The sequence below is a fragment of the Mobula hypostoma genome, chromosome 6 (assembly GCF_963921235.1).
Source record: "Mobula hypostoma chromosome 6, sMobHyp1.1, whole genome shotgun sequence".
Classification (NCBI taxonomy): domain Eukaryota; kingdom Metazoa; phylum Chordata; class Chondrichthyes; order Myliobatiformes; family Myliobatidae; genus Mobula; species Mobula hypostoma.
Genome location: NC_086102.1, coordinates 22,010,546 through 22,024,614, shown reverse-complemented (window position 1 = coordinate 22,024,614; position 14,069 = coordinate 22,010,546). Strand labels below are relative to the sequence as shown.

Sequence of the window (14,069 nt, the reverse complement as noted above, 5' to 3'; positions counted from 1 at the left end):
GTGTTTATCTCCCTAACTTTGAAACCCCACAGCTGAAGTCTTTTATTTAAATCATGCTCTGTTCTGATGAAAGCTCATTAACCTGAAATACTAACTCTTCACAAATGCTGTGCAAGGAGTATTTTCAGCACTTGGCTTTTATTGCAGACATCCAGCATTGACAATATTTTGCTGTAGTTATTTCCTTTTTAAAAACTTCTATTGAAATGTTTTAGTTAGTTTCCAGAATAAAAGCTAATCAAAGCACCACATCACAGACATTGGAAGTAGAAAGTTATCCTCAATTGATGAGATTTTTGAACACCACAAAACAGAGAGGAGAATTAGGCCATTCAGCTTATTGAATCTGCTCCACAGACTCATAATCATTACAAAGTACACTTCATAGTGTTGTAACAAATAGTTAATTGCTTGAAACATTTAACATATCAGAACTGGAAACATTAGAAATGTGTTTTAAGTTACAGAAAGGGGGAGAAATGGGGAACAGAGGAAGTATCTGTAATAGGGTGCACTATAAAATCATGAAGGTAACAATTACCCAGTATTTGGAGATGGGATGGTGGGGTTGGGAATCAAGCAGATGAAACAGACAGGTACTGCTACATCCATGGAGAGAGAAGGGAAGAAAAGGTTACTCTGAAATTAATAAAAAAATTAAGTGTAAGATGAAATGCTGTTCCTCGGGCCTTGCATTGGAAGCCACATAGGTCGCCGAAGGCATGTCATAGTGCGAGTATGGTGGAGATTTAAACTGAGAGCTTGGTCTTGCAGACTGAACAGATGTGTTTTACAAAGTGGTCACCAAAGCTGCTCTTGCATACCATTTCTATCAGAAAACCCAAATGTAGATTGGGTGACCACTTTCCAAAACACTTGTTAGTCTGGAAGACTAAGCTTATAAGCATCATGTGCACTGAATGTAATACACAAAGCTAGAAAATTCATTTGGGTCCCTGAATAGAGGCAAAAGAGAAAAGAAGATGTGAATGGAAGGGTATTGTATGGGAAAGTACCCTGAAAAGTTGAGTAGTTTGTGGGGATTGTAGAGGCCTCTTCGTAATGCTGGGAGGGATAATTGTTGCTGGTAGAATCGTGTTGAAAGTGGTGGAAATAATGAATGACCATCCATTGTCTGTGGAATGTGAGTACAAAAGGAAACACTATTTTACTTCTGGCTGTGAGCAGAGGGGTTGACAGCTGTGTCACACCTTCTACTCACGGGCTGAAATAATGGGACTTCCTGGACAGACCTGCCTGTGGATCTTGGGAGGTGGGGAGAACTGAGATGGAGGCAATGGAAGAAACACCTAAGAAAGTAAGTTGTGTGACTTTCTGGGAGGTTGTGGCCTGATTCTTGTTTCATTTGCTATTTTATGCTTTTGTTCTAAAATTTTCTGTCCATTTATTGCCTTTAAGATCTTAGTTCATATTCTGCCTACAGACATTTGCTTGTTTCAATTGAAGGTATAAACTCGGTCCAATGTAGTGAGCTTGCACTTTAAAAAAATGCCAGAAGATGGTTATAATATAACCTTTGCTTGTCACCTCTCTGCCAAAAGCATGATGCATCAGGAATCTGCCTTATGGTTTGCATCCATAAGTACATGTTTTGTCACTTGTTGCAGAAAGTTGTTGCATTGTCCATAATTAATTCAGACTGAATTACTAATGTCTTACTGGGGCTGTTAAAATTCAATTTACCATGATTTTTAATCTCTGTGATAAATTTTCTGGTTCAGTACAGTCTCAGTTACTGAAGCAGAATTAATCACAATCAATTAATATTTCTTTTAGGAATATAAGCCGCCTGGAACCCGAAAACTTCACAGTATTCTTGGAGTAGAGACTGGTGGTCCTGGTGGACGTCGAGCTGGGGAGTCTGGTCATACTGTAGCAGATTACCTAAAGTTTAAGGATCTGATTTTGAGGATGCTGGACTATGACCCTAAGACACGGATAGCCCCCTATTATGCACTGCAGCACAGCTTTTTCAAAAAGACAGCAGATGAAGGGACAAACACAAGTAATAGTGTTTCAACAAGTCCAGCTATGGAACAGTCACAATCTACAGGCACCTCTTCTAGCACATCCTCAAGTTCAGGTACACCCGTACAGAATGTATTATAGATTGTACATTGTTGCTATGTTCCCTTCACACCCTGTTATACTAATTGTATTGTGTCAATTGTTAACGGGTCAGTTTTAAGTGCTATAATCAAATATTTTGTTTAACTTCTGGAATTCCTCTGAGAGGATCAGAAACAAAAGTTAGATTGCTTGGTTTAGAAGAGCACTCCTGTGACAATCCTCCAGCAGGATATTTTAATTGGGCAATGCATTTTGCTGATTAGCAATCCCGGAACGATCTTAAATTACCATTTTAAAGCACATTCTGATAAATTTTGAAGTGTTTTATGGCATTAGAATCTGAGAGGGTAATTTTTAAATTTGTGTACTTTACCCAGTTCAAAAAAATAGGAAGCTGCCAATATCTGCAATAGTGCAATTTTGCAAAGTTGTTTTACTGTTTACCTGGGGCAGTAAAAATATCATCATACCACTTGGAGATAGGAAATGCAGGTTTAATCTCCAGATCCCAGCAACATTGTATTTGATGGTTTTGCCAGTTTAGATGACTACGCATGTACATTTTTGTTGTCATTCCTTTATTCCCAGGTGATAATAAAAAAAATCTCATTCAACAGAGGAAAGTGAATGGTCACCCAGAAGTTACAAAAGCATTCCTGAACACCTGATTTTCATGTCTGTTCAGGCAACTTATGATTTTGTTCACCATGTTCTTTTTTCCCCAAAGCATTTTTTTTCTTACCTTCAATTACATGGTTCCCTTGATTAAAGTGACCATTGTTGTTTTGATGTGGATCATAGGTATGTTTCAAAATTTGGCATGAATTACCTGTAAACATGTCTGAATGTATTTCTGTTCCATTAAGTTTAAAATAATTCTCAGTATTTCATTAAATTTGAAAATCCTGTATTTTACCTTTAATTCCCAATTGGCATATCACACCCGGCTAGCTGATAAACAAAAAACTTTGAAATGAATGCATATTGATCAAGGTGTGCTATTTAGTTTGATGACATTCCTTTTATTCGGGATTAAATATATAGAGCTAAATTTTCATTTTTGATCCTTTGTTTTTTGGGCATCAATTTTCTTATTAACAGAGAACATATATTCATGTCTGGATCTTGCTGATGCATTTGGAACTGCCACCATTTAGCCATTTAAAGAGCAGTAAGTCTGGAACTGCATTAGATTTTCAAAGTCCTAGACTTGCTGACAGATTGAAATGCCGAATTCGATATCCTCGGCAAAACTCTGTAGGGATTGTCGAACTGGGGGCTATGAAGCAACAAGGAAGATGAGTTAGTATTTTAAATTAATTTAGTTTAATGATTTTCATTATTCCTGTGTTTTAATTATATTAATAAATTATTTTGTAATTATTTCTATCTTTAAAAACTGTTTAAAAATTTAATTCTCTGCTGAGACTGTAGGTTGCTGACTGTTAAAGCTGTTTGGAGTGAATCGGGGACCTATGTATCATCAGAGAGTCAGTTACCATCCAGACTGCATTGCTAAAGCCTGTGATTCTTTGGTCCAACAACATAGCTCCCTGCTTTTGAAAATTCTGGTTAGGGAGCAGTAAAGCAAAATCTGGACTACTGAACCGCATTATTTTGAGCAGCTTCACTTCTGCTTGCATACTTTCAGGTTTTATATATCGTTTTTGGAATGGGAAAAATGCATTTGAACCTATTCCAAAGCAGTGGCACTTGTTGCAGAGATAATTTACAAACTGGGTATCATTTTTGTCATTAATGATATCTCATCACTTGTGTCATTGCTTTGCAAAGTACATTTTCCTATGTTTTTATGTAAGCACATGGTGCTAAAACTATGCCTCTACCTATTGTTGTCTCTTTCCAGTACCACACTTTAATAAGTTTTAGTTCTGCAACCATATTACTGGTATTTAATGGTAAACGTGTGTTTTGATTAATGTTACAGTGTACTTGAATGGTATGAATACAATTTCAGTCAGTTAACATGATACCAGTACAGTGGCATGATGTCTTCCATTTTGATCACTTTTCCTTGCCTCTACCTAAGCCCTTCCCACCACCACCTTCCCCAGATCATACACCACACAAGACATATATTGTATGATATGTTTTGTATGAAGCATATACTAATGCTCATCTTTAACAGGTGGTTCTTCTGGGACAAGTAATAGTGGAAGGGCAAGGTCAGACCCAACGCATCAGCACCGACATAGTGGTGGGCATTTCAGCGGAGCTGTCCAGGCCATGGACTGTGAGACACACAGCCCACAGGTGAGCTTTGTGCTTGAAAAATGTTTCCTTCACATCCCTGTGGCTGCAGATTTGAGTCCAGTGCGATCTGACGCTCAGATCTGTCAGCTGCATATGTGATTTTGTTTGGGCAGTTCTATCAGTTGCTGATGAGAATTCTCCAGACAAGGAACATCATATCTCAGTTGAGAAATAGGACTGGCACCTTTATGACATAGTAAATGTGCTTCCCCTCATCTGGTTCATGGTGGCTTTGGTCAACATATTCATACAAAATCTAGCCATCATGCTCCTGACTTTGTAGAGGCAAGCCTTAAAGTGAGACGGGTTGCCAGGTGATGGAATATCTTGAAGATATTGTGTACTGTCTCAAGCTTTTTTAAAGAACTGGTTTATTTTCCTCTAATTACGTTGAACTTATTTTTCATTTATTCATGGATTTGTAAATATTAGCTGGCCCATTCATGCATAATTTACAATTTATTTTCTTGTACTCTCCTAGACTATTCTCTGATCCATCACTAAACAAAATACTGATTTGTTTTCACTATTTGTGGTAACCAGTGCATGTATGTATTTTGCAGCAGATAACAAAAACTCTTTTCTTTGAAAATTGATTTTGTCAATGCGTCTTTTGTTCCATATTTTACAGGTATATAGTATTAGTACTGAAAAGCCAATTCATTGGAGTCTTCATTTGCTCATGCATTCTGTTATTTCCATGCTATTGATGTTTTAACTGTAGAGAATTGCTTATTGTTCTAAAATAAAATCTGCCCTTTTTCAAAATTGGTTCAATTGTGATGTAATGAACTTTTTTTTCCCCACTGTGCATTCTCAAAATGTAGGTTCGGCAGCAGTATCCTGTGGCATTGGGATGGACGCCTGGTGATGCCACTTCGCAAGTCACGGTTGAAACTCATCCAGTTCAAGAAACAACGTTCCACATTGTCCCTCAGCAACAGAGTGCATTACATCACCACCACTCTAACAGCTCTCATCACCACCTCCACCACCACCACCACCACCACCATGGACAGACCATGAGTACCCGGAACAGGCCTCGAGCTTATAACTCCCCAACAAATGGCGCTGCTGCCCAGGACTCAATGGAAGTGGGACATAGCCACCACTCCATGACGTCCTTGTCTTCCTCAAATTCCTCTTCGTCCACTTCCTCTTCATCTGTTTCCGGCTCTCAAGCCTATCACAACCGACCTGTTGTTGCCAATACTTTGGACTTTGCTCAAAATGGCACTGTGGACGTTAATTTGAGTACATATGCTAATCCCCGTCAAGAGACGGGAGTGTCTGGCCCACAAGTGTACCAATTCTCAGCAACAGCAGGTCCTGCCCATTACATGACAGAAGGGCATTTGTCAACGCGGCAAGGAATGGATAGGGAGGAGTCTCCAATGGTAGGTGTTTGTGTTCAGCAGAGTCCTGTCGCGAGCTCATGACTACACTGATGGGGTTTGTTTTTGTGTGTCTTCAAGGTGGGGGTTTTAACAAAGAGCATTGAAAACAGTGCTGCTTTGGAACAAAGGAAACAGGATTGGTAGGTCAAGAGCGCAGAGCTGAATATATTTTTAAATTGAAAAGGAATTTGCTAATGGACTGTGGAGTCAAAGTGCTTAAGACTGGATTCATGCCCAGAAATCACCTTACACTTCATGTATGGGTCACCCAGAGCAGTAGCTTCTTCTTAAGCTACAGTTCTCTTACACAGCATCCCGCCTCCTGAGTTAGCACAACTTGGCATGGGTGAAGTAGCAGCATTAGTTTAAAAACCACCTGAGAAAACAGAAATGGAACTGCAGATTTTTTTTTAAATGAACAATTAACACTCTTCTGTCTTTTCTGACCTACTTTGTGTCAGATTTTTAAGAGTCCCTGGAATATCCTAACAAGGTCCTGAGATGTGCTGCAACAGAGGAGGGCTTGATAAATTGGAGCATGCTGCCATCAGAGCAGTACATGAACTGAAAGGACACTGTAAATGGAATTTCAAAAGCACATCTGGCATGCTGAGTGATGGTTAGTAAAGCATCCTTGTTCTAATCATACAGAAGCTTTGAGTGGAGATTTCTTTGGGCCTTCATGGTTAAATCATTCAAAGGCTTTGAAATAGTGATTGAACATTTATTTTGGTCCGGTCATAAAGATGCAGTGAGTGGCAATCATCTGGTCATTCTTGGCCTATTGCTTACATTTTTCTGAGTGGCAGTTGGATATCCTGGGCCTTTCGATTTTGGACATTGACTGAAAAATCGTTTTAAGAGGCTGGGCATCATTTAACATGCCGTTGTGCAGAGGTCATTGAACTTTCAGATGGTCCTTAATTTTTAAAAAGCAAGCATGGGTAATTAATGAGGCCTTTGTTGGAGAAAACAATATGACCCTATTGCATCCTTTTCTCTCTTCTGGTACCTCATACCTCACCCCTGCACTGCCATTAGTTGCAGGAATTCAAGAGGTCATGTGCGCCACAAAGGTTACTTCCTCTGTTATATGGCACGAAAATAGCAATCTCAGTTTTCTGAAATATTAACTCCTTTCTTTCTCCTACCCAACCTGAATTTCGTTTCTAGCTTTTCCTTCAGCACGTGATATCCCCACTATTACTTTGCGCAAAGACAACTCCTGTTCATTATGAACATTTTTAAAATGCAGAATTTTATGTGACTGCTCTCGCCTCACAATTATGCTGTGAATTTTACAAGAATTTATTTTCCTTTTTTTTGATAATTTATTGTACCAAAGCTGTTTTTATAGCACATAGATGTCTGTAACCAATAATGTAGCAGTTCTGCACTTTTGACAAGGTATATTTAGATCATTTTTCTTTTTAAATGTTAATTATAATTATGGCTATACCTATTGCTTAACAAAACTGGAACTGATGTTAGCTTTATGCAGTCTTTTCATAGTCTAAATATGTTGTAGTTACATTTTACCCCAGAAGGGATTCCTTTGATATCTGAAGAATAGTTTCTCATTTTATGCAAGTCCAGTCATTAGTTGTTTGTTTGACAGGCCTTGGGACCTCAAGTTTTCATTGATGCAGACCAGTTAATTAGATGAGGTATTGTGAGCGTATGTAGGTGGGAAGGACCAACAAATCACAATGCAGTTTTGTGCTAATATCCATACATTTTAATGGACCACTCTGTATACTGTGCATGCTACATAACAGACCCAATGTTTAGATGGTATAATTTCGATTGAGCCAAAATAAGCCATTTTTTTAAATCTTAAAGGGCACAAACTGGGCAGCAATTGCAGTATGTCACCTACAATTATATAATATCTGCAATCTTTTCATTAAACTTGAAGACAATACGCCATTAAAAAGGATAGTCTAACTTTTTAAAAAATGTACATAAGCACCAATATAACGCCTGCAGCCATATTTTACTGACAGTTTGGTTAATGGCCTCTCCAACTGTTCCTAGAAAACTAATAATTTTCCTTTTGGTCTTTAATCGCAAATGGATATTTGTAGTTAATGGATCAGTGGCCATTCTCTGATCCCCGGGATCAAGACTTGGAACGGGAAAAGCATTCCTCTTTCAGACTGCAGTTACTGGCAGTCTAAATAATTTAAATCCATTTCCACTGTATGTGTAATAGCTGACCCGTGCCCAGGGATTGTTTTGAGCAATCCAGTCAAATATTTGGTGCCTTTGACTTTGGTGTCAACAGGCCACTGGGTGTAGATCTTCCTTTAGAAACTGGACAATTCTATAAGGTATGATTTCACTCAAATCAACTGTTACGGTACAAATATAAACCAGGAATGTTCATCTATCTGATGTAGAACAGCTCTTATCCACTCACTGCTGTGATTGAAGACCTGTCTTTGAATATTGGGATTCCAGAGTGATTGAATATTGGATAAGAGCACTGTTGAGGGTTGAATTCAACTTTTAGAGGGAATCTTGATTGCTAATGTTTACTGCTGGCCCATTGAGGTACATGAATCTCAGTTGCCACATGTCTGGAGGTAAAAACCTTGCAAATTTGAACACCAAGGCTACAGAAGTACAGTATACTGTGTTGTGATGCAGTGTGTTGGATCTTAAAGCTAGGATCTTAGACACTAAATAGCAGTGATATTGACTCACACTTTACCCAAGTTAGGAGTATTTAATGCTGTATCATCAGCTGTCAACTAATAAATGCCAAATGCAAATAGCTATGATCTGAGATCAGATTCAGACTCAGAACTAGTCAGATTTGTATCCAAATCATAACGGTTAACATCTGTATTAAAACCTGTCACAATATGCATACTTTTTTTTAAACCCTTGCGTGCGTGTCTCATGCCTTGTGTTTGCGTATCTCATTTGTGTCTCGGCACTGCCTTGTTCTAGACACTCATTTCAGAATGTGCTCTTGCTCACGTTTCTCCTTTCTCTCCTGTCTTGCCTAAATTAACAGTCCAGTTTTGTTTGCTTGACTACACAGTTTGGTTACAGGACTTCTGACTGTGCATTGTATACATAAACAGCATGGAATAAGGTTAAGTACCTGTGTCCAGAGATTGTAAGACCTAGTCAAGACTTGCTGTGTATATTGTAATATGTTAAATGACAAAAGACAAGCCCTTTGTATTATAGTCATGCAGTCTAATGTATGATAAATTGAATAATTGGTCCTCATTCTTTCGTTTTGTCTGTGTGATTATTACTGAATTTCAAAACCTGAGTTTTGCATCTGATTCAAGCGTTACCCTATTTCAAAAATAGTATAAGAATGTGTTAAAAATCCATTAGTCTTTGGGATGATAGTTTCTCATAAGACCTGAAACAATATTATAACACTTCACTGGCATACAATTCCTTGCTTTTACTCAAATTTTCTCCCAGCTGGCATTTTCCTTCATTAAGTGTCATTTGTCCTTATCACTGGATTATGGAATTAACTCAAGTTTCTTTCCTCCATCTCCTGTTTGACAGAAATGATGGTCAATGTAAAGAGGCCTGCTTTATTGTATTTCCTGGTACTCAACACAGCATCTAGTAAGTCCTTCAGTTAGTCCTGACGAAGGGTCTCGGCCTGAAACGTCGACTGCACCTCTTCCTAGAGATGCTGCCTGGCCTGCTGCGTTCACCAGCAACTTTTATGTGTGTTGATCTAGTAAGAGAAATGGTTTTAACTTTTGGAGTGAAGATATGGGAATAGAGCAATTTGGAAATGTAATTTATTTTCTCTTAAATGGTAAATTAATTGAAAATAGTATACTGAAGTTGATATGATAGTTGAAAAGTGATGTACCAATGGAAAATATTGCACATGCTGGAATTAACCAGCAGTCATCAACATCGTGGGGCGAGAGAGGAAAGTTAATGTTTCAAAAGGCTGACCTTGAACAATGAGAGGCTGTGACCTGTTTAATTTAGTACATCATTTTTTAGTTTTCATTAAGCAAGTTGTTCGTACCAATTTGAACAATTGATATGCACAATATTTGCAAAGTGTTTTTAGGAATTCCTGCTGGAGATTTACTTGTTCTAAGGATGAAATTAATTTTACACACAGATTTTTCTGAGTCTAAAGCAAATTGCTGATTCACAACAACGTGAGATACATCAAGTTGAGTGCCCCTATATCCGAAATTCCAAAATCTGAAAACCTCTAAAATCTGAATTTATTTTTTGAGCACTGACATGGCACCAAAAATGGAAAATACCACAAGGTGCTGCGGAAAGTTCCCAGGCGATGTGTAAGTGCCTGAGCATCACGAACAGTTCTGAGAAATAACCTCATAACCGTAATGAACGGAAGTCAATGAAAAATAAAAAACCTCTGCATTGAGCAAAAACTGAAGATCTTGATCGCATATTGAAAGTGGATTCCTCAACGTTGGAGTAATTATATCATGAACTAAAAATTGAAGGTAGTTATGAATATTCAGTAGCCTGGTTGCAGAATTTTAAGAAAAGACGCAGCAGTACATTTTCAAAGATTTGTGGTGATAAAACATCTGGTAGTCATAAAGCAGCAGGGAAATTCATTGATGAGTTTGCCACAGTTATCACTGATGAAAATCTCACGTTGAATGGCTGTTTCAGTACAGGTGTGATGAACAAGTGTAAGACACTGCTGACTGGTAGCACATAAATTCAGTCGGAAATAATGGCGATGCCAAGCAGCCACTGACTGTCCATCTGTGCAGCTGAGGTAATGATAGGTTATCTTTCAGATGATTCAGTGTACACTTGATTGTTACATGCAGAAAAGTATTAACAATACCTACCTTCAGAGTATATGTATAAGCTGTATGTGTAAAGGAAATGGATTTTGTGTTTAGATACCAAATCAATACAATATTTAGGAATTTAAAAAAATTAGGAATGGGAAAAAATGAAATCTGAGGCACTTCTAGCTCTGATCATCTCGGATAAGGGGTACTCAACCTGTATAATCATTTGGTAGAGATGGGTCACCGACATCTAATTTTTCATAAAATGCAAATAAAATACAGCCTGTCCCTGGGTAACGATGAATTCAGTTTTTATGAGGTCCAAAAGTTGGGGGAAATACATGAATTTATTCTGTCTGGTAACTATGCCTCAAATACTATAATAGAAGGCATAAAGAGCATACGAAACTGATAAAGAACAATTACTAAAAGTAGAGAATGGAAACTGATATCCTGTTCGTAACTCAGGGTTGCTTGTATTATTAACTATTTGATGGATTGTCTTGTTTAATGTTACTGGTGGTTACAGTTACACAAGTTATAATCGTCGTTGTAACTAGTGCAGAATTTTTTTTTGAGGATCTTGACCCTTTGAAATATTTCCTTTGGAATCTCAAGTATATAATTTTATTTCCAGCTGGTAGCTCATTCAAAACTTGTAAACGATACAGGTCTGAGATTCAAACCCAGGACCTGCCCTGCTGCTGAGATGATTCCCACTAGAATTGTTGCCTGTTCTTAATATGTATTAAATTTGAAATGTTTCATTGCTCGCTGACCTGTTTTTAAAGTTTTTAGATAGCAGAAAGTTTTTATAGCTAGCCCTTCGTATATGTGGGTTCTGCACCCGTGGATCGGGATGGAAAATAAAACTGGAAGTTCTCTCTCTATCACTCGTCGTTTGAGCACAGATTCTGACATTAGTGTTATTGAGCCTCCTCCAAAGTGTCCTTATTCCCTAAACAATACAGTGTAACAATTATTTACATAGCATTTCCATTGTATTAGATATTATAAATACTGTAGTCTAGAGATTAGTACTGTAATCTAGCGTATTACTGGTTGAGCATTGCTCGCCTTGCGTCTCATTCGTTCGCTACTTGTGTTGTGAGCGAGCGGAAGGAGTTTAAGGCTAGTAAGGGATGGCTGGCTAGCTATGTAAAGTGCTACAGCCTCAAGAGCTTAAAGATTACGAGAAAATCAGCATCGGCTGATGCCAAGGCAGCATCAGCGTTCTCAGAAGAGCTACGATGGTTGCGTCTGTACTGAGCATGTACAGACTTTCTTGTCATTATTCCCTAAACAATACAGTATAACAACTATTTACAAACGTTTGTACATAGCATGTACATTGTATTAAGTATTATAAGTAATCTAAAGATGACAAAGTATACGGGAGGGTGTGCGTAGGTTATATGCAAATACTACACCATTTTATATACTGGACTTGAGCATCCGCGGGGGGTCCCAGAACCAAATCCCCGCGGATACGGAGGGCCGAATTAAAATTTGAAATTCAAAAGCAGCTTTAAAAAAATTCAAGCTGAACTTCCATTAAAATATCAATGTTTGCATTCCCAACGATAATGATGTGATTTTAATATTCTTAGGTGATTTTGACAGTTCTTTATCATAGTTTTTGCATGTGTGTTTACTATAATGCAGTGAATTTATTTTCTGCCTGAGTGTAAGTAAATACAGTACAGGTGATCATTAATCTCTCAACAGTGACCGACAAAAATGTTTGGGCTGTATGTTAATTAAGCGTAATATACTTTGCTGCCAGTGTGTTCTACAGACTTATTCCGCAGAGAAAATAAAAGCATAGGCAAGATTAAAAATAGTAGTCTCTCCCTTGTACAGTGGGTAAGTTTTAATTATTAAAGTAGTAGTAAATTACTGTGGAGGTAGGTATCTGGTTCAGAAACGGAAATGAGTCTTCGGGGCGGAATAAGCTGCCTGCCTCTTCCTGGATGGATGTGCCTTTGTGTGATTGAAAGAAAATTTTGGTGAGATTAGAGTAAATGCCTTGCGAAAGAAAATTAAATCTGAGGAAGTCAGCTCAGCTTAAGCAGAAGTACAGTCTGACTTGCGGAATATTTCCAGCGTTTTTGGTTTTCGTTAAGGACCCTTTTGAACATGTTGCTGCCTGAGCATTTTGGGCGTGTTAACTGAATATTATTGACAATCAATGTCCTCTTCCTCTGCTGCCTCCCAATTCTTTTGCCAATTACTTCAAGGTCAAGCCAAGTTTATTAAATGTATGTTCATTGCGATGTGAAAGGATGACAGAACATGGTTCGTGCTGTCCATTGTATTGCTTTCAAACATGTTCTGATCATTTTTAAAATCAAATAGACAATAGTGTTGGCCAGTTGCGGTATTTGAGGTGAAGCTGGGTGGGGGACTGTTGTCATAGCTTATTCGTTATAGAAGAGTGCTAGCAGCTGTACTTGTGGACCATACAAAGTGATTCGTGTCACTTGAGTTCCATAATTGTATATAGTCATATGTATAGTCAATATAGTCATTCGTATAGTCAATATAGTCATTCCATAATGACTGTAAAAGCTTTTATAGATATGTGAAAAGAAAAAGATTGGTTAAGACAAGTGTAGGTCCCTTACAGTCAGAAACAGGTGAATTGATCATGGGGAACAAGGACATGGCAGACCAATTGAATAACTACTTAGGTTCTGTCTTCACTAGGAAGACATAAATAATCTTCCAGAAATAGTAGGGGACCGAGGGTCTAGTGAGATGGAGGAACTGAGGGAAATACATGTTAGTAGGGAAGTGGTGTTAGGTAAATTGAAGGGACTAAAGGCAGATAAATCCCCAGGGCCAGATTATCTGCATCCCAGAGTGCTTAAGGAAGTGGCCCAAGAAATAGTGGATGCATTAGTGATAATTTTTCAAAACTCTTTAGATTCTGGATTAATTCCTGGGGATTGGAGGGTGGCTAAAAAGGAGGGAGAGAGAAACCGGGGAATTATAGACCAGTAAGCCTGACATTGGTGGTGGGGAAAATGCTAGAGTCAGATATCAAACGTGATAACAGCACATTTGGAAAGTGGTGAAATCATCGGACAAAGTCAGCATGGATTTGTGAAAGGAAAATCATGTCTGACGAATCTCATAGAATTTTTTGAGGATGTAACTAGTAGAGTGGATAAGGGAGAACCAGTGGATGTGGTATATTTGGATTTTCAAAAGGCTTTTGACAAGGTCCCACACAGGAGATTAGTGTGTAAACTTGAAGCGCGCGGTATTGGGGGTATGGTATTGATGTGAATAGAGACTTGGTTGGCAGACAGGAAGCAAAGAGTGGGAATAAACGGGACCTTTTCAGAATGGCAGTCAGTGACTAGTGGGGTACCGCAAGGCTCAGTGCTGGGACCCCAGTTGTTTACAATATATATTAATGACTTGGATGAGGGAATGAAATGCAGCATCTCCAAGTTTGCGGATAACACGAAGGCTGGGCGGCAGTGTTAGCTGTGGGGAGGATGCTAAG

The 14,069-nt window shown here is 38.4% G+C and overlaps 1 protein-coding gene across 4 annotated transcripts in view; it reads left to right on the top strand.

Annotated features, from left to right (window-relative positions):
• The window catches only part of LOC134347862 (dual specificity tyrosine-phosphorylation-regulated kinase 1A), a 156,350-nt gene extending 147,345 nt beyond the window's left edge, over positions 1 to 9,005 (top strand). For 3 of the 4 annotated variants that reach the window (XM_063050399.1, XM_063050397.1, XM_063050398.1), the window contains exons 10-12: positions 1,798 to 2,104; positions 4,241 to 4,365; positions 5,193 to 9,005. In XM_063050399.1, coding sequence (XP_062906469.1) covers positions 1,798 to 2,104; positions 4,241 to 4,365; positions 5,193 to 5,804 — 1,044 coding nt within the window. In that variant the 3' untranslated portion in view covers positions 5,805 to 9,005. The remainder of the gene's footprint in view (positions 1 to 1,797; positions 2,105 to 4,240; positions 4,366 to 5,192) is intronic. The other variant, XM_063050400.1, reaches the window with a different exon arrangement.
• Positions 9,006 to 14,069: the final 5,064 nt, after the last annotated feature.